We start from the raw sequence: 25,508 nt of genomic DNA on the forward strand, positions 1-25,508 counted from the left end.
GAAAGCTAAAGAAGAAAAGACAATCAGCATCAATTGGGATGATACTGGGCCAGAATCATACCTCTTTCACTATCATTACGATGTTCTGAAGGTAGAATGCCTAGAATCTAAATATATAATTACAGCCAGAGGGATCTGGTCCAAGATATTCCACATAAATGATTTTCTATTCTATATTTAAACCATTGGATATAATTTGCCATAGAAATTAGAATTACTAGATTTCTCTTTATACGGGAAATGTCTAGATTTTGGTTTCCCCAGCCCTCCTCATCTAGTTCATATAATCAGTTTTAGGTTAGTCTTGTAGAATAGTATGTTGGAAAAATTTAGCAATTACCAATTCTTCAAATATTTTACTTCTAAAAAATTAGGTTCTCGGAGTCTCTCTGAGACTACTCTGGCTCGGGAGAGTAGGATTTAAAAAAAAAAGTCAGATTCTAAATGTATTCTTTTAGAAAGCATTATCTTCTAACTGTCTTAATTTTTCCTTTGTTTGTTGGTCTACTCAGGCTTTCTTCAGCATGTGAAGTAAATTTTAGTATATTTTTTCCATAAAATAATTCTGGATTTTCAATATTTTAAAATACATGTATAGTGTGTGTATAAATATATATACCTACACACTATACACATACACATTACATATCTATAGTATAGCAACTTATAACTTTAAAAATCCATAGCTGCCGCTTTTATGATTCATATAGCTGTAGCTGTGTAATCTTTCATATTTCTATTCTGTGATCAAGACTGCCAAGGTCTTGATTATATTGGTATCCTTTAAAGAAACACACAAAAACAACCAAGTCTACTTTTTATTATTTATACCAGTGCTGACAACAGAAATATGTGAGCTACAGATATAAAATTTTCCTGTAACACATTTTTTAAAAACAAAAAATATTCATTTTAATGTATTTTATTTGAACCAATATATCTAAAATATTATTTCAATATGTACTCAATATGAAAAACTGAGATACTTAACTTTTTAGAAACAACTAAGTCTTTAGAATCTTGTGTTTCACATTTACCACCATTTGAATTTGGACTAGCCACATTTCAGTGCTCAATAACTCAATTTCAAGTGCTCAACAGGTTGCTAGTGACTACCATATATTAGACAGTACAGGTCTAGTCCATTATTTCCCACATTTAGCAGTAGTAATTGCTTTCTTTTACTCATTCTTTAAACATATGAAGTACTGGCCGGGCGCGTGGCTCACGCCTGTAATCACAGCACTTTGGGAGGCTGAGGCAGGTGGATCACCTGAGGTCACGAGTTGAGACCAGCCTGGCCAACATGGTGAAACCCCATGTTTACTAAAAATACAAAAATCAGCCTGGCATGGTGGCAGGCGCCTGTAATCCCAGCTACTCGGAAGGCTGGGGGAGGAGATGGCTTGAACCCGGAAGACAGAGCTTGCAGTGAGCCGAGATTGTGATTGTAGCACTGCACGCCAGTCTGGGCGATAGAGAGAGACTCCGTCTCAAAAAAAAAAAAAAAAAAAGGTGCATACCATGGGTACTATAATACAGAGATAGAGAGGTGAACTAAATAAAATGTGGACCCACATTTTAACTTCCTGAATACATTTATCGTTATTATAGTGTAATTAATATTCCAATCCCAATGTGTACAGCTTTGGCAACATCCACAAGTTTTAATATGTACAAATTTTTTTTTTTTTTGAGATGGAGTTTTGCTCTTGTTGCCCAGGCTGGCGTGCAATGGCATGATCTCGGCTCACTGCAACCTCTGCCTCCTGGGTTCAAGTGATTCTCCCGTCTCAGTCTCACGAGTAGCTGGTATTACAGGTGCATGCCACCATGCTCGGCTAATTTTTGTATTTTTAGTGGAGATGAGGTTTTTGCCAGGATGGTCAGGCTGGTCTCAAACTCCTGACCTCATGATCTGCCCACCTTGGCCTCCCAAAGTGCTGGGATTACAGGCATGAGCCACCACGTCTAGCCAGAAATTTTTTTTAATAATTCATTTTAAACTGGTTATAATTTCATGGATAATTTGATCTTTAAAAGAACATCATGGAAAATTTTAAAAACCCAGAAGTAGAGAGAATAGCAAAAACAAATAAAAACCACGTATCCAAGACTTAGGTTACCATCATTTTGCCAAACTTGTTATTCATCCTCATTTTTCTTTTGCATGAACAAAATGACATTCCAGAATATCATCTCCTGTGTATAAACTTCAGAAATTATCTCTAATACTTTTACATAACCACAATGCTATTATCACACATAACAAAAAGTTTAATATTATCTAATATTGTCAATATTCCCATTCTCCCAATTATTATAAGTATGTCTTCTTTTACGTTTGTTCAACTCATGATCTAAGTGAAAACCACTCTTTCATTGCATGTGACTGATGTTGTCTCAAGTCTGTCAATACCTAAGGGTTCCACCTTATTTCTTAAAATGCCATTTTATTGGTTGGGAAACCAGGTGATTCCTCTTGTAGAATTACCCTTATTTTATATTTAATTGCTCCTTTTCATGTCATGTAATTTACTTTTCCATTCCTTGAATTTTCTATAAACTGGGAGTTAGTTCTTGAGGCTTAAATTCAGGTTCAGTATTTTTGGCAAGATGTGTTTATCTTACTGTATCACATTAGGAGGCACATAATTTTTACTGTCTTGCTTTTTGTGAAGTTAAGATGATCAGTGGGTTCAGATGTTGTCAGTCTCATCTATTCATTGTAAAGTTCACAACCTTTCACTGAATAGTCTCAACCTCTACAGAGAATCATGCCTAAATCCATTATTTCATTATGTGTTACACAATAGTTTTTCTAATACAATTTTCTATTATTCTTTCTGCATTCATTAGCCTGGAATTTTCTAATAAAGAAGAACTTTACCTCATTAACTTCTGGTTGCCTTGAAATACAGTTTACACAGGAAATGCAGACTAAATGACTTTCCTTTCATTTGCACATTTTCAGAATGAGGTGGTTCCCTGGCAACCTCCTTGTGTATACTACACAGATGGAAGAATATGGAGATAATAATAGGTAAGATCAAAAGCTTTTCCACATTCAGTACTTTAATAAAGTTCCTTTCTAGGATGAATTTCCTATAACATGGTTTCAAAGGTGATGAAAGGCTTCCATATGTTCATTAACGTATTCTTTCCTTTAAATAAAACTTCCTTAGTTGTGAGCATGAAGCAAAAGGGATTCCCACGTTCAAAAACCTTTCCTCTAGAATGTACTTCCTATGCGCAACATAAAATTCACAACGGAAGAGTTCTAATAACTATTAAGTTACATTATGAATTCGCTGATGGTAAGTAAGATGTGAATGTTGTCTAAATGCCTTTTTACATTCCTTACATTTGTAAGGTTTCTCACCAGAATGAATTCTCTGATGTTGAATTAGTGATGAATGAAGTCTAAAGGCCTTTCCACATTCCTTACAGTCATAGGGCTTTTCACCAGTATGAATACTTTGATGTTGAGTAAGTTGTGAAAGCAGTCTAAAAGTCTTCTCACATTCCTTACACTTATAGGGTTTCTCACCAAAATGAATACTCTGATGTTGAGTAAGCTGTGAGAACAGTCTAAATGCCTTCCCACATTCCTTACATTCATAAGGTTTCTCTCCAATGTGAATACCTTGATGTGAAATAAGTTCTGAGTAACGACGAAAGAACTTCTGACATTCCTTACATTCATAGGGCTTCTCACCAGTATGTATTCTCTGATGGAGAGTTAGATGATAGCCACGACTAAAAGTCTTCCCACATTCCTTACAATCGTAAGGCTTCTCACCAGTGTGAATTCTCTGATGGAGAGTAAGTTGTTGCCGCACTCTAAAGGCCTTTCCACACTCCTTACATTCATAGGGTTTTTCTCCAGTATGAAGTTTGTGATGTATTCGGAGGCCTGTACTACACAGAAAGGCCTGACCACATTCCTTACACTCATAGCACTTCTCAGCAATGTTAAGTCTCTGATGTCGAGTAAGGTGTGCATACTGCCTAAAGGCCTTCCCACATTCCTTACATTCATAGGGCTTCTCACCTGTGTGAATCCTTTGATGGAGATTAAGTTGTCCTCTAACTCTAAAGCCTTTCCCACATTCTTTACATTCATACGGTTTCTCACCAATATGAATTCTCTGATGTACTCGAAGGTCTGAGCCACATGTGAAGATCTTTCCACATTTTTTACATTCATAGAGTTTGTCAGAAGTATGAATTCTCTGATGTCGACTGAGGTGGGCACACTGTCTAAAGGCTTTTCCACATTCTTTACATTCATAGGGTTTCTCACCAGTATGAATTCTTTGATGGAAAGTAAGTTGTTGTCGTACTCTAAAAGCCTTCCCACATTCCCCACATTCGTAGGGTTTCTCTCTGTTATGACTCTTCTGATACAGAGGAAGAGATGTGAGTTTTCTGTAGGTAGGCGTTTTTCCAGAAGTGGTTTTTGTCACTTGCGTGAAACACACTTCATGAGGACTTTCTTGTCCTTCAAGTCCACAGCTTTTAATTCTTTCCATTACCTTCCACTGAGATAAGTTCATTTCATAAATATCCTTTTCTTGAAATAACTTTTTAGTGTCATATCTGGATTCCAAATCTGAAAGAAAACAAGACCAAAACATATTTTCCTGTTCTACACAAAATAAACAAAAAACTTTATGATAGAAATCAATGACACCCACAAAAAAGAAAAGAAAGCCCAATTGAAGTAAATGGGCTCAAAATCTCTAAAACAGGTAACTTTAAAAAAGCTAAAAGGAAATATGAAAATGATGAGTTAAGACCAGATTATTTGGGTGCAGATCAAAGTTTGAGACTCTGCAATTAAATTTTTTAAATTTCTCTTTTCAATTAGAATAAAGAGCAAATACTTTATCAGGAGTAACATGGACTCTGTTAACCACAAGGTATCAACTCAAGCCACTGACCCCTTTTTGTTGTCCATGTCCCTATCACACTTGCCTCCTTTCTGCTCCTAGAATGTGTCGCAATCTTTCTTTTTTATTTTTGAGACAGAGTCTCTGTTGCTCCGGTTGGAGTGCAGCAGCATGATGTCGGCTCACTGTAACCTCTGACTCCCGGGTTCAAGCAGTTCTCCTGCCTTAGCCTCCCTAATAGCCGGAATTACAGGAGTGCGCCACCACGCTTGGCTAACTTTTGTATTTTCAGTAGAGACGGGGTTTCACCATGCTGGCCAGGCTGGTCTCGAACTCCTGACCTCAAGTGACCCGCCTGCCTCGGTCTCCCAAAGTGTTGGGATAACAGGCATGAGCCACCGCATCCGGCCCAATCTTTCCACTTCTTGGAGCTTTTCACTGGCTATTAAATCTCCCAGGAATCCTGACTTGGGTTTGCATGGCTGGGTTTCTTTCATACATCAGATTTCATTTTAAAAATCAGAAAAACGATCCCTGCTAACTTCATGTAATATATATCCTTTGTTTTCTATACCAGTCACTTCTTCTTTTCTTCTTTCTTTTTTTTTTGAGACGGAGTCTCGCTCTGTCACCCAGGCTGGAGTGCAGTGGTGCGATCTCAGCTCACTGCAATCTCCGCCTCCCGGGTTCACGCCATTCTCCTGCCTCAGTCTCCCGAGTAGCTGGGACTACAGGTGCCTGCCACCATGCCCGGCTAATTTTTTGTATTTTAGTATAGACGGGGTTTCACTGTGTTAGCCAGGATGGTCTCGATCTCCTGACCTCGTGATCCACTCGCCTCGGCCTCCCAAAGTGCTGGGATTACAGGCACGAGCCACCGTGCCCGGCCTCTTTTTTCTTTTTTTTTTTTTTAAGACAGAGTTTCGCTGTTGTTTCCCAGGCTGGAGTGCAATGGCGCAATCTCGGCTCACTGCAACCTCCGCCTCCCAGGTTCAAGTGATTCTCCTGCCTCAGCCTCCCAAGTAGGTAGGATTACAGGCGCCTGCCACCACTGTATTTTAGTAGAGATGGGGTTTCACCATCTTGGCCAGGCTGGTCTTGAACTCCTGACATCGTGATCCGCCTGCCTCAGCCTCCCAAAGTGCCGGGATTATAAGCGTCAGCCACCGCGCCCAGCTTACTTCTTTCTTTTTTTTTGAGAGAGTCTCACTGTGTCGCCCAAGCTGAAGTGCAGTGGGGCATGATCTCGGTTCAGTGCAATCTCTGCCCCAGGGTTCAAGCAATTCTTGTGTCTCAGCCTCCCAAGTAACTGGGATTACGAGCACCCGCCACCACGCCTGGCTAATTTTTGTATTTTTAGTGGAGACTGAGTTTCACAATTTGGCCAGGCTGATCTCAAACTCCTGTCCTCAAGTGATCTGCCAGCCTCAGCTTCCCAAAAGTGCTGGGATTACAGGTGTGAGCCACCATGCCTGGCTACTTATTTCTTAACACTTTTCTCAATTGTGTTGTTATTCATTAATTTCCCCACTTATTATTATCTTTATTTTCTTACCTTAACTTCCCCAAGGGCAGAAACAATTTTTCACTCACCAGTGAATAACAAATCCACAGTACATGTTAACTATGAATTAAATTCTCATAATTAGTCAGCAATTATGGCATATGATATCCTGCCTCCAATCTTAAACCTTACTACACTGATTAAACATTCTTTTTATCGCTTCCTACAGAGATGGGAAACAAGCACATCTAAGCTATCTCAGTAAGTATATAAATGGAAAATAGTGATTTCTTTACACTTGATCATCTTCCAATTTGCCTCTTCATGTACACTTGCAGGTATCTCCACTGCAGTTCAACTCCTACTTTGCATAGTCATAGGTGAGCTTTGCCCCCATTCACGACCAAGGTAATGAGAGGCTCTAAATATTTATCTTCACTTGAGTTTACATAATGTGCACATCTATGTTACAGGTTCCCCATATCTTACCAGAAGTCCCCATAATGCCACCTGGGTACTTCCTAGAGAATATTTCAGTGATTTTCCAGGTGTAACAACAGGTTTATGCTATGGTAAAAGGCTAGTAAAATTCTGAGCAAAGAGATGTTTTTTGCAAATGTGCACGTTCTCAAAATCTTTGCAACAGGAATTCAATACTCTTTAAAAAGGAAAAGGTATTTTAAATATTGTTGCTTTAGGGTTAGGATTAGAGTTAGGGTTAAAGCAACATTATTTGCAATCTACCCAAAGTGGAAAGAATCCAAGTATTCATCAATGGAAGAACAGCTAATAAATGATGGCATATTAATACATCACAATACCATACAGCAACGAGAATTAACAATCTACAACTACATGCAAGATTAGCAAGGGCTAATCTCACAAACATAATGGTGAGTAAACAAAACTAGACATAGAACAATATATACTGTACAATTCCATTTTTATAAAGTTTAAAAATGATAATTAATAATCTATAGTGGTGTCAGGACAGTGGTTAGCCTTGGTGGGGAGGAATGACTGAAAGAAGTCAGGAAGGGCTTCTGGCATCCCAGTAAAGTTCTGTTTCTGAATCTGTGTACTGATTAGATGGGTGTGGTCACTGTGCCAATTCACTAATTATCTGTATATTTTTGTGTGTATTTATATTTCAATAAGTTTACTTTAAAAAAGTATATACTAGGGCCGGGCACGGTGGGTCAGGCCTGTAATCCCAGCACTTTGGGAGGCCAAGACGGGCGGATCACGAGGTCAGGAGATCGAGACCATCCTGGCTAACACGGTGAAACCCCGTCTCTACTAAAAATACAAAAAACTAGCCGGGCGAGGTGGTGGGCGCCTGTAGTCCCAGCTACTCCAGAGGCTGAGGCAGGAGAATGGCATAAACCCAGGAGGCGGAGCTTGCAGTGAGCTGAGATCCGGCCACTGCACTCCAGCCCGGGCTACAGAGCAAGACTCCGTCTCAAAAAAAAAAAAAAAAAAAAGTATACACTAAAAAGATACTAAAGGGCAACAATAATTTAAATACTGTGGGTAAAATGTGACCAGAGACAGGTAAATGAATGGAACAGAAAATACTGTTATATAATCTGTGTTTCTCTCACTCTGTCTCTCTCTTTCTCTGTCTCCCCACCCAAAAAAAGCAATACAAAACTACGGCAATTGTCTAGAATTTTGGGGATAAAGTCCATTTATGGCCTCAATAAGACAAATAAGATATAAGTGATATTAATAAAAGCATCATAATTAAATAATGGTAGTAAATAAGTAGTTATGAAGGTAATACAAAGGTTAAAGAAATAAGATGCTCATTTCAAAGGATTTACCTGCAAATTAAAAATAAAACCAGTAATCTATAAAAGGAAAGCCAGTCAAAAATCAAATTAAAGGCTAAAACATTCATAAGAAAGTGAGAAAGTGTTACTGTTCACAGCATTAAAGTCCACACAAACTGGGCACCATGGCTCGTGCCTGTAATCCCCAACTACTTGGGGAGGCTGCAGTTGGGGGATCACTTGAGGTGGAAGGATTATTTGAGGCCAGGAGGTCAAGACCAGCCTGGCCAATGTAATGAGACCCCAATCTCGAAAAATTTAAAACAAGAAATTTAAGCCCATACAAATTGGCATAAGAAACAATAAACAATGGAAACAGTAATGGAATACAGGAAGCGAGGAGACAATGCACAAAGTAAATATAAGCATAAACAAATTAGGACAAAATGTCTGTATTCACTAATAACCAAATTAGAACAGGTTGTAAAATTTGTTCTGTAAAATTTGAAGGTTTTCATTAAAAAAAAAAAAATTGCCAATGTTGATAAAGTGAACTTGAAATTGTCATATATGGCTCCCTACTTAAGTGACAAGCCAGATCAATATCTTGGCTACTTAAGTGACAAGCCAGATCAAGATCTTGGCATTTTGAACATTCTCAATTAGGAGGGTATTCTATAATATACACAGCTGAGCTGTATGTCACCAAAGAGTCAGCCATGTTCGTTCCCAAATGTGCCTATTCCAGTTCTTACTGCTGCAAGCAACTAAAATTATTAATGTTTAAAGACAATTATTTCTATGAAAACTAAGTTGGATGTTTTGGAAGTATTGGCTATACATGCACATTGCATTTTTGTCAACGTAGGCATGGGTGAGAAACATAATAAAAGACAGAAAACATAAAAATTCAAGGATTCTGCCCTCAGATTGCTTCACAAGTATCTTTACATTCCTGCTCTACTTCAAAGAAGTTGAAACTGGAAAGAATAGCCTATGTTTCATATATACTTTGATCAAGACAGAATGGGCTAGACCTACACTGAAACAAAATGCTGGGCCAAACATCAAAATATTGGACTATGAGAGACAATTTTAATGTTCTACCTCCTAAAACATGTATGTAAAATATTTTAATGCTAATATTAATTATTATTTATTAATCATATAATATATAATTTATATCAATATATTAATTAATGTTAATTAATAAAATTAATAAGCCAAATACTAGTTTGGATTCCACTGAATCAAAGAGTTTATTCTAGTAAACACTGCTAATGTGAAAAAATATTAGTCCATCTTAGATCAAAATGAAAGAAGTATTTCCATTTGCGGGCATCAGCTTTAAATAAAAAGAAAAGAGGGGCAGGGCATGGTGGCTCACTGTAATACCAGCACTTTGGCAGGCCAAAGCAAAAAGACTGCATGAACCCAGGAGTTTGAGACTAGTCTGGGCAACATGGTTTTCCATCTCAAAAAAAATTAAATAAAGTAAAATAAAATAATAAAATAAAATAGGGAGCAAATTATCTTGTCATATAATTATCCCCGGAAGTATGCTGTTTCCTGAGGTACAATGTCTCCCCCATCCCTTTTTTTCTGGCTGATACAAGATTATACAGGACACAGAATATTTATGACAAAGACAGTTCTAATTATATTAACATCAGAGATCTGAAAATGTTAAAACCCTATCACCATGAAATTGTACTTCTGAAAATTAACACTGATCTAATACTGCATAATCCTGATCTAATACTGCATAATCCATACTGAATTCCAATGAAATACTGAATAAGCCTCAGGTTCAGATGATAATCTTACTGCCATTTCACCAAGGAACCAGAAACAACTGAAAAATATGTATTCTCCTCTTCACCACATTCTCCAATCAATCTATGTCTGAAATCTTACCATATATGTGGTTTTCCTTCATCAATCGGTTCCACTCCTTCCCATCTACTGAAGGTCACTGCCTACAAAACTACCCTCTCTCTCTACTTCATCATTATTCCTCTCTTCGAAATCATTCTCATAGCCTATAAACATGTTAAATATTTCACATAATAATTTCACATCATAAAATATATTCCCTGTACTCTGTGTGTCTGCTTCTCTTTATGACAAAATTCATCCAAAGAATAGTTTAACCTTATTTTCACCATTGCCTCACCACCATTTTCTTTTTGTCTCTCAATAAATAACTCTAAAGCAAACAAACAAACGAAAAACCTTTATAAGAGAGCATTTCTAACATATCAAAAAGTAGACAGAACAGCATAATAATCTCCATGTATCCAGCACCAACCATTAACCCCATGCCCAATCTTGGCCTATGAACCCCCCAATCTACTTCCTTCCTATTATTTGAAGCAAATCTTGGATATTACATTGTTTCATGTGTACAAAATATGCATCTCAAAAAGCACTTTTATACAAAACCACAATACCATTATCTAAACCTTAAAAACGAGTTATTAAATATCATCAAACATCAGTGCCCACACTTCCATTTGGCTGACAAAATTTTTTTTTTTTTTTTTTTTTTTTTGATACAGAGTCTCGCTCTGTTGCCCAGGCTGGAGTGCAGTGGCACGATCTCGGCTCACTGCACGCTCTGCCTCCCGGGTTTACGCCATTCTCCTGCCTCAGCCTCCCAAGTAGCTGGGACTACAGGTGCCCGCCACCTCGCCCGGCTAGTTTTTCGTATTTTTTTAGTAGAGACGGGGTTTCACCATGTTAGCCAGGATAGTCGCGATCTCCTGACCTCGTGATCCACCCATCTCGGCCTCCCAAAGTGCTGGGATTACAGGCTTGAGCCACCACGCCCAGCCCTGGCTGATAAAATTTTAAACAACCTAAAAAGAATAACTCATCCAAAGTTCACAGAATACAATTGTTACATGTCTTTTACATCTCTTTTAATGTATAGATTTTCCTATCATTTTTTGATTTCCCTTGTAATTTATTTGTTGAAGAACCTGTTTTTGGTCCTGTAGTTTCCCATATTCTGAATTTTGCTCACTACATTCCCAAGGTGTAGAACATAGTCCTCTATCTTCTTCCCATAAGTTGGGAATTGGCTTTAGATGCCTGACAAGACTTAGGACCTTTGTTGGCAAAGTTACCTCATAGGTGATACTGTGCTCTTTCATCAGGAGAAACAACGTCTGATTGTCTCTATCTCTTTGATGCTATCAGCACTGATGTTCAATATCTAAATCCAGTAGTTCTTATGGGCTCCAAAATGGTAATATTCTATCATTTCCTCTTCATTTATTCACTGAATACTTTCATTAAGAGAAACATACCTCCACCTACTACCTATTCGTTCAATTGTTATAAGGCAGGATAAATACTTCTTTTCCTTTAAATTTATGCTTTTTAAATGTTAGTTGCCTAGTAACTTCCAATGATGAATAATTTGCTGTTAGCATCATTAAGAATTTATAAAATTAAGTGTATTTTATGCATTGCAATACATTGTAGTCATTATAGTAATGACATTCAAATAGTCCCATCTTTGGACAACTGAAGCCTCTTCAAATTGGCTCTTCTTCCCTGACCACCCCATCTAAAATTACTCCATTCACTCATTATGATTCTCCATATCCTTACCTTACTCACTTTTCTTCATAATACCTAATTACTTCAGGATATTTTAGTAATCCATTTACTGATTTACTTGTTTACTGCCTGACTCCCCACTACAATTTAAACTCCATGAACAGAGGGCAATGAAAAAATGTATACATAAAAGTCAAAACACAAAAGATGAGCTAGAAAGGGATTAGATCCAAAATACAGGTAAAATGGAATCACGAGGGAAGAAAGCTTTCCCCTATAAGAAAAGGGAGGGAAACAAGACAGAAAAGAAACAAGTGATAAGTGGAAGTATGGATGAAATTTCTTTGGTGGCTCATGCTGAGAATATCTAAATATTCTTCCCAAGATTCAGGTCTCTTCTTCACAATTGACATCTAAGGGGTGTGTCTCCTCCTCAACCAGCAGGTCTGGCCATGCCATAATGGCTGACCTCTGCCTGATCAGCACTTACCTAGAGTCCATCTTCTTTTCTCATCCCTCATAACCATCCAGGGCTCTTTCCCTTGTTCCAATAGGGTGATCACATCTGGCTTAGAAATGGAACATCCTGCTTAAAAATAAATAATAGAATATAATAAAGAATTTATTTAAGACTTCAAAACAAAGATGACTATCAAGATTGAAAAACATTCATAGCACAGTTACTTTAGGATCACAAGGAAAAACAAGAACAGAGAAGTAGGGACCTGGTCTTATACTTAATTTAAACTTACACAGGCTCTGTCTCGAGAGAAAAGAATAGTTGAAATCAATGGTTTCAAATCCTGCCTCTCTTTCCCATGTCAATAGAGCAACTAATTCAATCTCTCTGCACCTCAGTTTTCTCAGATGTGAAAAGCAGATAACAGTAATGTGTATACATAGCATTGCTGTGAGATTTGATTTAATGTAAGTGTTTAGATGAGTACCTGGTACATGTTAACCATTATATATGTTCATGAGGTACTACATTTGCTATTTTTTGATATTAATTTGTTAATAGAAAAATAAGTTTCTTGCCAGGATATGCATACAATATTAAATTCAAATTCATGTATTTTAAACTTAATCAGAAAGTAGTTAAAGTATGTCTGTTGTAGGAAACTGAATACTGTCCACTTGAGTTTTAACAAACTCTCAATTCAACCCAGCATCACATACACTATAAAAGCTGTTTTAATAGCTATGTAGAGCCAGACACCTCTGTCTTCCTATTTTCACTGTAAATGAGTTACAAATAACATGGACTATCCATAGCAGTATAAAAACCAATTTCTTTAACAATGGTTTTGCCATGAGTGTCTAAGAATTTATATCCAGCTGTCATTAAAGACCAGTAATAACAGAAAAGTCAAAGAAAAATGTAAAGGTCAATGAATAGGAAAAGATGAAGGTGCTTAATAGTGGTAGCTATTGTCAAACCACAAAGCAGACAGCTAGTTTTTAGACAGTCCAGACGCGGCGGCTCACGCCTGTAATCCCAGCACTTTGGGAGGCCCAGGCGGGCAGATCACGAGGTCAAGAGATCAAGACCATCCTAGCCAACATGGTGAAACCCTGTCTCTACTTAAAATACAAAAATTAGCTTGGCGTGGTGGCACGCGCCTGTAGTCCCAGCTACTTGGGAGGCTGAGGCAGGAGAATTGCTGGAACCCAGGAGATAGAGGTTGCAGTGAGCCAAGATTGCGCCACTGCACTCCAGCCTGGTAACCAAGCGAGACTCTGTCTTAGAAAAAAAAAAAAAGCCCAGAAATTCAGTCCTGTGAATTTCTAAATTATTTGACACAGATATGCTATGCTTACCCAGTGACACCAAGTTGCTATAGTTCTCTAATATCACATCTCTGTACAAATTCCTCTGATATGAGTTCAGGCATTCCCACTCTTCCTGAGAAAAGTCTACAGCCACATCTCTGAACATCACCAAATCCTGAAATGATAAACGCACGTATTATTTGTAAGATAAATGAAAACATTTTGAAGATGGAAGAAGGTATCTGGATGTAGTGGCTCAACGCCTGTAATTCCAGCTTTGGGAGCCTGAAGCAGGAGGATTGCTTGAGGCCAGGAGTTCAAGACCAGCCTAGACAACATACCAAGACTTTGTCTCTTAAAAAAAAGGCTGGGCGCGGTGGCTCACACCTGTAATCCCAGCACTCTGGGAGGCCGAAGCGGGCGGATCATGAAGTCAGTAGATCGAGACCACCCTGGCTAACACGGTGAAACCCCGTCTCTACTAAAAATACAAAAAATTAGCCAGGCATGGTGGTGGGCACCTGTAGTCCCAGCTACTCGGGAGGCTGAGGCAGGAGAATGGAGTGAACCTGGGAGATGGAGCTTGCAGTGAGCCAAGATCATGCCACTGTACTTCAGCCTGGGTGACAGAGCAACAGAGCAAGACTCCGTCTCCACAAAAAAAAAAAAAAAAAAAAAAAAGTGGAGGAAAGGTTTGATGGGTTTTGATGATATATGTTCACTTCATACATCAAATGAATAGACTGGTGCTGGAAGCCTGTGATGTGGGAAGGTGGCAATAAAGATGTGAGTGTGACTGAAGCAGAATATATGTTCTTGAAGATTTCTATAAACAAAAGACCAGGGTTTGGCAACATTTTCTGTAAAGGGCCAATATTTTAGGCTCTGTATACCACATATGGTCTCTGTTCCACATTCTTCTTTTTTTTTTTTGTAACAATTATTTCAAAATTTAATTAGCTGGCAGGCTGTTCCGAAACAAGCTGCAGCTTGTGGGCCAAATCTGCAGTGTATCTAGTTTGCCCACCACTGCTATGGTCAAAACTTCCTATGTACTATGGAATAGAAGATAATTTTATTTATTTCCAGACATATTCAGGTAATTATCAGAATTTCTCAATTAACTGAAATAGGTTCATAGGAACAGTACTTGCAAAGGACCTAAAACATTCTCAATAAGTGGGATTTACTCTATCTTCTTTTCCTTTAAAGATTAAAACAATAATAATTATTGATGGGATTCTCCCCAAAAAATGAACTGTAAAATCTCTATTTTTAAAAAGTATATTTTGCATAAAACTTAAAAATTTCTTCCAGATATAACTTTATTATAATGTATCATTAGCATTTTTATCATAACAGATGCTTTATTTAATATTTATAGTTTACTACATGATACAGTAGTTCCCCCTTACTCGTGGTTTTGCCTTCCTCAATTTCAGTTACCCACAGTCAACCACGGTCCAAAAATATTAGATGGAAAAATTCCAGAAATAAACAATTTTTAAGTTTTCAACTCCATGCCATTCTCAGTAACATGATGAAATCTCACACTAACCACTCTGCCCACCTCGGATGTGATATGCTTTGTCCAGCATATCAACATTGTATATACTACCTGATTATCAGATCAAAACAACATCATATATATAGGGTTCCATACTATCTGAGGTTTTCGGCATCCACTGGGGGTCTTGGAATGTATCCTCCTTGGGTAAGGATGGACTGCTGTACGCCATCTGATGGATATGTTACACTTAATAGAGATTATATTTATATATAGCTATACTTTTAAATATATTAAATTATATTTAGAATTTACATTACAAAAAATCTCTAAAGTTACTGCAATGTCCAACACTCTAGTTTAGCAATATGTGGATATTGAGCACTTGAATGGGACTAGTCCAAATCCACATGTGCTGTAAATGTCAAATATATACCAGATACCAGATAGTGAAGACTTTAGAAGGAAAATAAAAAGGTAAAACATATTGATGATTTGTATGTATTTTTTATTTTATCTTGGTTTTGAGGCAGGGTCTCACTCTGTCACCTAGGTTGGAATGGCGTGGCACAATCACAGCCCATTTATTGATTACAGCTCACTGCAGCCTCGAACTCCTGGGTTCGAGCAATTCTCCTACCTCAGCTTCCCAAATTGCTAAGACCATAGGCATATGCTACCACGTCTGGCTAATTTTTTTTTGGTGGTGGTGGTTGTTTTTTAGAGATAGGATCTCATTAAGTTGCTCAGGCTTATCTCAAACTCCTGGGCTCAAGCAGTCCTCCTGCCTCAGCCTTCCAATTCCAAAGTGCTGAGATTACAGACATGAACCACCACTGTCAGGGCCTGACCATGACTTTTATATTGAATACACTTTGAAATAATATTTTGGCCATATTGGGTTAAATAAAAGACATTAAAATCAATTGCATGTGTTTCTTTTTCCTTTTTTTTAATGTGACTACTAAAGTATTTAAAATGTTTACTAAAATACGTGGCCTTGCATACCATTCTATACTTTCAAAATTTGACTACTAATTTTAAATTCCATATGTAGCTTGAATTACAATTATTTTAGACAGTGCTATTTTAATCCTGAGAATTTCAGATACAATGCCCATTTCTAGGAACTTCATTTCTGCCCATCTCTGCTCTAGACAGATAAGGAGCACACAGGAGATGCTGAATGATTTGGTCAATGCACACATGGATACTGATACAATTTGGCTGTGTCCCCACCCAAATCTCATCTTGAATTGTAGCTCCCATAATTCCCATGTGTTGTGGGAGAGACCCAGTGTGAGATAATTGAATCACGGAGGCCACTGTCCCTATACTGTTTTTGTGGCAGTAAGTCTCACAGGATCTAATGATTTTATAAGGGGTTTCCCTTTTCTCTTGGCATTCATTCACTCTTTGCCTGTCACCATGTAAGACACGCCTTTCGCCTTCCGCCATGACTGTGAGGCCTCCCCAGCTATGTGGAACTGAGTCCATTAAACCTCTTTTTCTTTATAAATTACCCAGTCTCAGGAATGTCTTTATCAGCAGTGTGAGAACGGACTACTAAAGATATGCATGGAGAAGATGGGGGCACTTAGGAATCTGGCTGGCTCCACCCCTTGCTGGAATGGGGAAGACTGGGGAGCAGCTGTTGAATGGGGCTCTGTTAGAAAGTTGCCGAGTAACAAATGAGAATGTTCACATAACCTGAAAAAAATGACAGAATTCCAAGTAGAGAGAAATTCCAACTTACACGAGCCATGATTTTAGAATTGAAAGAACCGGGTCAATGTTCCTCAAGGTTCATTTACTTCAGAAGCAGGGTCCACAGATGCCAGAGCTGGAGAAAGAATGCGTAAAATCATGAGAACAGAATTGCCTCAGAGTTTCCAAATTTAAAAAACCGATACTATTACTCCATTCCTATATGCAACTCCCACCCCCAACATACAGACAAGTTTTGATAAGTAAGAGGTAGTTCAGACAAAGATGTCCTCCCCAAAACCACAGCGAAATCAGCTCAGCTGCACAAGGAATTGCAGAGCAGAGACTGCAGCATCAAAGCGTATGTCTAGACACTTCAGCAGGAGGGCTGCCAGTTGGTCCTCAGCTCCGACCCCAGGGCAGGCTGGTTTGGACCACAGAATGGGTTGCGCAGACCTGTCCTGAACAGATCCTCCTCCCTCCATCCCCACCTTCCCAGATGAAAAGGGGTTACCCCATCTAAACCAAAACTCTCCTTCTTGGCCTTAGGAATCTGGCTGGCCTCCCCAAACACGAAGACAGAACATAGCATAGACAAGAACTGCCCAAACTTTGCTCAAATTGGAATCACCTGGATACCTTTAAACTATACTGTTGCCTGGCTCCCACCTTTAAACACACTGATTTAATTAGTGTGACGTGGGATTTAGGATTTTTTTAAATTACCTCTTCCTCCCATGGGTGTTTCTAATGGGCAGCAAAGTTTGGTAGTCAAACTTGAGTATGCATCAGAATCACCCAGAGGGCTTGTTAAAACACAACTTGCTAGGTCTCACTGCTAGAGTTTGGCATTCAGTAGGTTTGGGATTGGACTTGAGAATTTGCATTTCTAAAAAGTTTCCAGGTGATGCTGCTGCTGCGGGTCCAGATGCCACACTTTGAGAACCACAGGTATAAAACACCTGTAGAAAGGCTATATAGCAGCCTTGATTATGGCAAAACCACAGGTGCACATTGGGATCCCTTCCCCAAGGCTTAACTCAGAGCTCTCTGCTCCTTATTTTCCTATTCAGGATCAATATTGCCTGCACGATCTCAATTACCAAGCAATCTTTCTTGGTACTCAGACTTAAAGAAGTAAATTTATGAAACCTGAGCATGGATAATGTTCTAGAAGGTAGAAACAGGCTGGGTGCAGTGGCTCATGCATGTAGTCCCAGCACTTTGGGAGGCCCAGATGGGAGGATTGTTTGATGCCAGGAATTGAAAACCAGCCTGGACAACATAGTAAGAGTCTGTCTCTGACAAAAAAAAAAAAATTTTTTAATTAGCTGGGTGTGTTGGCACCTGCCTGTATCCCTAGCTACTTGGGAGGCTGAGGCAAGAGAACTGCTTGAGCCCAGGAGTTCAGGGCTGCAGTGAGCTATGATCTTTCCACCGCACTCCAGTCTGGGTGACAGAGTAAGACCTTGAACAAAATAGGAAAAGGAAAAAGAAAGAACCTATCAGCTTATCAGTTAAAATATACTAGTAACTAGAGAGCATATTGAAGGAACTGTATTGGCAGATTTGAAAAAGTTATGACACCTCATAATTACTAAGCTGTTGGGGAAATGGATACTCAATGATATGATGTAGAAAGAATGAAATAATTTGTGGATAGAAAGTGTTTAAAATGGGACCAAAAAAGCTGGAAAGAACCTAAATATCCTTCAGCAATGTTAAATAAATTACCACGCATTCACACAATGGAAAATTAAACAGCCGAGTGCAGTGGCTCATGCCTGTAATCCCAGCACTCTGGGAGGTCAAGGCAGGTAACCGCTTAGTAAGTCCAGGAGTTCAAGACCAGCCTGGCCAACATGGCAAAACTCCATCTCTACAAAAAATTAGCCAGGCATGGTGGTGCAAACCTGTGGTCCCAGCTCCCTGGGAGGCTAAGGTGAGAGGATTGCCTGAGCCCAGGAGGTTGAGGCGGCAATGAACCCTGTTCATGCCACTGAACTCCAGCCTGGGCAGCAGAGCAATACCCTGTTTTGTTTTGTTTTGTTTTGTTTTTTTAAAAAAAAAAGAAAGAAAAGAAAAATAAACACCCATTAAAAATGAAGATAAAATTCATATTTGATGTCATGGGAAGACAGCCACTACATATTGTTGGGGGAAGAAGACAGGTTAGAAAATATGATTGTAATGTAACTGTCTTTTGGCAGGTAAACTACGTATACATGCATATATGCATATATGTATATGCATGTGTATATATGCATATATGTATATGCATGTGTATATATGTATATGCATGTGTATATATGTATATGCATGTGTATAAAAAGATCTGTGAATTGTAATAAAATTTTATTGTTACCTCTACTTGAGTCCTAGGTGATAATTATTTATTCTTCCCTGGAGTCTTTACAATTTTTTTAAGGCAGGATTTTGCTCTGTCACCCAGGCTAAAGTGCAATCTCGGATCTCAGCTCACTGCAGCCTCCACTTCCAGGGCTCAAGCGATCCTCCTACCTCAGCCTCTGGAGTAGCTGGGACTAAAGGCACATGCCACCACCCTGGCTAATTTTTGTATTTTTTGCCAGTCTATGTTGCCTAGCCTGTTCTCAAACTCCTGGACTCAAGTGATCCACCTGCCTCCACCTCTCAAAGTGCTAGGATTACAGGCTTGAGCCACTGCACCTGGCCTGAATTTTTTAATTAAAAATTTGTATTGCTTATACCTGAACAATAATTCAAAACAGCTATGCAAGGAATATCACAAAAAGCTCCAACAGTTCCATCCCTGCTACTATGCCCCTATCTTCCAAATCTAGAGGCAACAATTTTTACCTCTATTAACTGTTCCTTTTGGTATTTAAACTCCATACATTTAAAAACCATGCTAATATTTTTACTTCTGAATTTTTAGTTGTAATCATTATATATTCCCTTACTACTATGGCAGGCACAGTTTTAGCTATCTTACCTACTCATCTCCCACCCACATATGCACAGTTACAGTCCCTTTGTCCTTTCAATATGATTTTTTTTTTTTTTTTGAGACAGAGTTTCACTCTGTCACCCAGGCTGTAGAATCTCAGCTCACTGCAACCTCTGCCTCCTGGATTCAAGTGATTCTCCGCCTGTCCCACCCTCCCAAGTAGCTGGGATTACAGGTGCACACCACCACGCTCAGCTAATTTTTGTGTTTTTTGTAGAGATGGGGTTTCACCATGTTGGCCAGGCTGGTGTCGAACTCCTGGGCTCAGGTGATCCACCAGCCTCGGCCTCCCAAAGTGTTGGGATTATAGGTGTGAGCCACTGCACCCAGCCTCAATATGATTTTATTCTATTTCAGAGTAAATCCGTTTTTAAATTCAGTTTATATTATTGCGACTAAACATTGTTACCAACTGAACTATGTAGTACACTCAGGTTATTCTGCCTTCTTTGCATAAGACTTTTTTTTCTGAGATTAAAATGATCTTGTTTTTTGTAAGTTTAGTTTTCAAAGAAATTGTCATTAATTCATTTCCCCGAATCATGTAATTGAGGGATGAAGCTCCTGGTATAAAATAGCACAGCTGGCCGGGCACGGTGGCTCGTGCCTGTAATCCCAGCACTTTGGGAGGCCAAGGCGGGTGGATCATGAGGTCAGGAGATCAAGATCATCCTGGCTAAAATAGTGAAACCCCGTCTCCACTAAAAATACAAAAAATTAGCCGAGCATGGTAGCACATGCCTGTAGTCCCAGCTACTGGGGAGGCTGAGGCAGGAGAATCGCTTGAACCCAGAAGGGGGAGGTTGCAGTGAGCCAAGATCGCACCACTGCACTCCATCCAGCCTGGGTGACAGAGCAAGACTCCATCTCAACATAAAAAATAAAAAATAAAATAGCACAGTTGTCTATTTTATATTCTGAGAATGAAAATCAATCCTTCAGAAATACAGTCAAATACTTCAAATACCTGTATCCCACCTGGCAAAAGTCAATTCCTAAATGTGCCTATCGCTGAAATTCGCATGACTCTGAGGTGAAAAGTTGATCAAGTTATAGGAGCCAGAAACCCTCCTGAAGGAATTGCTTGGGCAGTTTTGAATAGTCCTGCCCAATAAGTGATTTCTTAAATAATTTACAAAACATCCATAAAATGGAATACTAAGGTAATCACTAAATGCCAAATTTTAGAAAACAGTTAAGGAAAGGAAAATATTCAAGATACACTGAAAGAAAAAAAAACAGATTACAACACGATATATGATTAGATTTTTTAGACCATTAAAGGGAAACAGACTTGAACAGATGAAAAAAACTCCTAAAATTTCAATTCTGAGACTTTAAAATTAATTTTAAAATCAGATTTAAATCTCAACTTAACTGAAATTTCCATAATCTAAAGAACTAAATATTTGGAAGGTTTGTCAAACCAGAAGTGGATCATTGGGATGTCACTTTTCTCCATACATCCATGGAGTTATAATCCACAACAGCAGTGAATTCCTCTTTTAAACCTAGTTTAAACTTAGTTTAAAAGAGGTCTTAGTTTCTTTCAAATTTTCTATGAGTCTTAGCCTATTCTTCAGAGATAAAACCACCAGCTGGGTATGGTGGCTCACATCTGTAATCCAGCACTTTGTGAAGCTGAGGCGGGTGAATTGTCTGAGGTCAGGAGTTTGAGACCAGCTTGGTCAACATAGTGAAACCCTGTCTCTACTAAAAATACAAAAATTAGCCGGACATGGTGGTAGGTGCCCGTAATCCCAGCTATTTGGAAGGCTGAGGCAGGAGAATAGCTTGAACCCGGGAGGCGGAGGTTGCAGTGGGCCAAGATCGCGCCATTGCACTCCAGCCTGGGCAATAAGAGCGAAACTCCACCTCAAAAAAAAAAAAAAAAGAAATAAAGAAATAAAACCACACAGGCTTGTAGAAATATTTTGGGAAAATATGCTCTAAAACATTAATAATGATTATTTCTGGACATTGGGACCATTGATCATTTTAATTTTCTTTATAGGTTCCATAGTTACTAATACTTCACAAGCTTGTATTAATTCTATCATCAGAAATATTTTAAAAAGCTATTCCAAAAAATTTTAAATGACTGGGAAGATAGGCTACCTTAAAGTCATTAAGAAAATTGGGAGCCAGGTGCAGTGGCTCATGCCTGCAATCCCAGCACTTTGGGAAGCTGAGGTGGGTAGATCACTTGAGGTCAGGAGTTCAAGACCAGCCTGACCAACATGGTGAAACCTCGTCTCTACTAAATACAAAAAATTAGCCGGTCATGGTGGTGGGCACCTGTAATCCCAGCTACTTGGGAGTCTGAGGCAGGAGAATCGCTTGAACCCCAGCGAGGTCACAGTGAACTGAGATTTCAGCATTGCACTCCAACCTGGGCAACAAAAGCGAAAACTCTGTCTCAGAAAAAAAAAAAGAAAAGAAAGGAAAAGAAAATTGTGATTAAACAGGCCCTGCACAAATGGTGACAACAAGGAAATCAGTGTGACTGAAAAAATAATTTCTACCAGTTCCTGAGTATTGTATCTCATCAAGACCCTGAAATAGTTCTGTGAAGGATTACAATCCTGGTTCATGTCATTTCCAAAGTGATTAAGAGCCAGTAAGAATGGCAGACAAGAACAAATGCTCATTTCACAGCAGCTACTTAATAACTTGCATTTACCCCTCCTCAGCTCCAATAAATAACTATCATTAAATACCTAGCGATTTTAATATTTACATTGTTGCAAATTAACTTAAAAATCTTTATTGTTGTGTTCAACATTCATATGTAACAACAATTTCTTGGCGATTCTTATTTACATCAATACTTCTCAATATTACATTATACTTTTCTCTTATGACTAAATATAAACACAATTCTTATTATTGCATAACATTCCATCACATGGAGTGTGATTTAACTATTTCCATATTGCTAGATATTAATTTTATAAAAGAATATCCCAAAAGTCACTCCCAGTTATGTCATTTCTAGACAGCGATTATCAATGTCGTTGAAGCTTATATAACTCCGATAATACCATGCAATGACAGGCTTCCTCGCTCCCCTGCAAAAATTAACCATTTACAAATACATACAACAATTCTGGATATAGTCTTAAAATATCTTTGTTGCCCTGAAAGCTCATAAACAGAGTCCAAAGACTTATGTTACCAATCCCTGTTCTGGTCCACTGGAGGGTCTGGCTCATTTTCCTGCTTGCAAGCATCCATCATAATTACCTTCACATTTGCATTGCTCTTGGGAATAAACAAAGCTGACAGGGAATGACTGAGCATCATCATTTTAATACCAGTGGCTACGATGAATTAAGGACTCACTATGTGCCAGGCACTCTCCTAAGAGCTTCACAAATATTAATTCATGTCATCTTCAAAACAACACCGTGAGTATACACTATTACAATTATGAGGAAACTGAAGCACAGATTGCTTAAACTCGTTTAGCTTTAAGTGGCAGTCAGGATTCAAATCCACTTAATCTAGGCTCGAAATACTTAATCACTACACTACACTACACCTCTGTCAGTCGATCCAAAGATATACCCAAAATAAACTCATGCTGCCAAACCTCAAATCACATCTGGCTGGTACCAAAAACTTCTACTCAGGAATTTCCTGGAAAAAAAGACATCATCTTTCTATCCCGGAATCATTAAAACATATCTAAACCCTAGAAAACTCCTTAACAAAAACAAAGTATGAACATTAATCTCAAGCAAGGGTATTTCCATATCATCAAAATCCTTAGAAAAACGGCGCTCACAGAGTAACTGAACATACAGTTAAGTAACCACGTAACTAACTATAGAACAGCATGAAGTAGGCACTAAAAAAGGGAAATCTATTAATTAGGTCCCCTGTCGTTAACGAGGTAGGGAAATCCTAAGGCCCAAATCAATGAATAAATAGATCATTCTCAAGCAGGATTTTAAACGGAAGGAAGTCGAATGCATTTCACAGAAACAAAGCAGCAGCACGAACTCACACGGAACCGGCTTTTAGAAGAGCAGCAGCGATTCGTTTCTCCTTCTCAGGCGCCTCCTCTGGAAACCGGCAGGGCTGGGGAAGCAGGCACGGTTCAGGACACCCCAGCCTTTTCTTGATTGGAACCCCCCCTCCACGCTTCCCTGGCCCCAGCGAACCGCCACCTGCATGCACAAATGGAAACGACAGGGCAGAGGATCCGCAATCACCCGCGTCTGGGTTCGAAGTTCCGGGTACGCTGTAGTTCCATACCCAGTTGCCCACGCCCCGGGACCACCCACTGTGTCTTTTCGGAACTGTCCAGGTGTCCTCCCAGACCCCAGACACCCGCCCCAAATCTAGGTCCCAGCGTTTTGCAGGGGACCTTCATCTTGGGGCGTTCACCTGTGACTTCCCTCTTGGACCTTTTCGCTACGGCCGAGCCTAAGCGACTGAAGAGCGGAAGGAGATGCGCGGAGCCTGGGTCTCCAATTGCACCATAGGCCGCACCCACGAACCGGGCCCGGCACAATTACTGCCGTCCGGGCCTCCAGGCCTCAGGGCTGCAGAAGCTCAGTCCCGGGAAAAAACGCACAGCGGCCTGAGGCTCCATAGGAACCTTTTCTCCACCTCCGGTCCTGCCTGCAAAATAACCCACCCCGCGCTCTTTTCCCTCAGAAAAGTAGCGGCCACAGCGGCGCCCGGCTCCCAGCCCCAGCCTCACCGGACTCCGAGGATCGTCCAGCCGTGGAGTCAGCGGCGCCAGAATACGGGAGAGCGCCTGTCTCGGTCGCGAATGCGCAAGCGCGCGGGGGGCGGAGGCAAGTCCCGCGGCTGCTCCGGAGTGGGAGGGGCGCGTGGGGCAGGGTCTCGGCAGGGATAGTGCGGCGGGGGAGGTGCACCCAGAGGGACGGTAGTGTCCCTTGCCTCAGGCCTCTACCTCTAATGGGGGCCCCGTGACTGACCAGTGCCATTAAAGATAATCCGGGCCTGCTCCCCTGTGGACACTGCGGTCCAAAACTTAAAAAACCAATATTTCGGCTTTTTATTTTTCATTTGGTTCTCAGCTCGGCGCCAGGCGGAAGCTGCGAGCCCCGCCCCGCCCCCAGCGACGCCTCACTGGATCCTTTGGAAATCGGCTTCTGCCCGGAGTGCGCAAGCGCGCGGGGCGAACCTGGGGGCTCTTCAGGGAGCAAGGGAGACGGCGTGGGGCCGCACGTGCAGAGGGGTCGGGAGATTTGGAGGTGGGTGGAGGTTGGCTACAGGATCCCGATGGGGATGGAGTGTCCAAACCTAGGCCTGTAGCCGTGACCCTGGCGGTGAGCTGGATGGAGGAAACCCCAGTGTGGCGAGCCTGGACCAAGGCGCGGCGCGTGCTCCCTGTGGTGTTTGCTGAGTGACGGCCGCCGCGCCCCCGCGCACCTGGACCGAGTGCCTGGCCGCAGGCGGGGTAGTGTTTCCGGGCACGGGGGATGATGAGTGCGCGTGTGCCGTTCTCCTGCAGGGGATTGTGATGGTGCCGCAGAGAGAGCTGCGCGGTGGTGCCCGACTCTGACGCCGGCTGTAGGGGTCTCTGGGATCTGTGCGGTTTGTGTCTGCGTTTGTGACGTACCTGAGATCGGATCTGTGACTGTGGCTCTGCCTCGTCCCGTGTTATTTCCAGAATGCTTTTGCTAGGGCAGCGCTTCTGGTTCTGGTTTTCCATGGAGACGGTTTGTGGGTCTCTACGAAACTGAGTGTTGGGATTTTGATTATCTGCATCTGGCCCTTGTGTACCCTCAGGACTGTGGTGTTAGGC

At 40.2% G+C, this 25,508-nt stretch overlaps 1 protein-coding gene across 50 annotated transcripts; it reads right to left on the reverse strand.

Annotated features, from left to right (window-relative positions):
- Positions 1–805: 805 nt before the first annotated feature.
- On the reverse strand, positions 806–24,481 carry ZFP30 (ZFP30 zinc finger protein). 50 transcript variants are annotated; one of them, XR_013410589.1, is made up of 7 exons: positions 24,435–24,481; positions 23,735–23,806; positions 16,781–16,867; positions 13,566–13,692; positions 12,235–12,330; positions 1,970–4,615; positions 806–1,231 (listed from the first exon to the last, which is right to left on the reverse strand). XR_013410589.1 is itself a non-coding variant. In XM_077982569.1 (6 exons), the coding sequence occupies exons 3-6, from the start codon at positions 16,787–16,789 to the stop codon at positions 3,291–3,293; spliced, it is 1,557 nt and encodes a 518-aa protein (XP_077838695.1). In that variant the 5' UTR covers positions 16,790–16,867; positions 23,735–23,806; positions 24,435–24,481; the 3' UTR covers positions 806–3,290. The 50 variants fall into 50 exon arrangements, 15 of the variants coding, with proteins under 15 accessions (XP_077838695.1, XP_077838688.1, XP_077838693.1 ...); XR_013410569.1 differs by having other exon boundaries at positions 12,235–12,333; positions 23,733–23,806; XR_013410567.1 differs by having other exon boundaries at positions 806–1,255; positions 1,954–4,615; positions 12,235–12,333; positions 23,733–23,806.
- Positions 24,482–25,508: the final 1,027 nt, after the last annotated feature.

This window comes from Macaca mulatta, chromosome 19 (genome assembly GCF_049350105.2).
Source record: "Macaca mulatta isolate MMU2019108-1 chromosome 19, T2T-MMU8v2.0, whole genome shotgun sequence".
Classification (NCBI taxonomy): Eukaryota; Metazoa; Chordata; class Mammalia; order Primates; family Cercopithecidae; genus Macaca; species Macaca mulatta.

Bases quoted from the DNA above. Each gene is read 5' to 3' on its own strand.
- ZFP30 (XM_077982562.1), bottom strand. The intron at 12,334-13,565 runs GTAAGCATAGCA...TTTATTTTTAAG, and splicing joins TAGCAACTTGGTGTCACTGG to CAGGATGTTCCATTTCTAAG. The intron at 4,616-12,234 runs GTAAGTGCTGAT...GTTTTCTTTCAG, and splicing joins GAAAAGAAGATGGACTCTAG to ATTTGGAATCCAGATATGAC.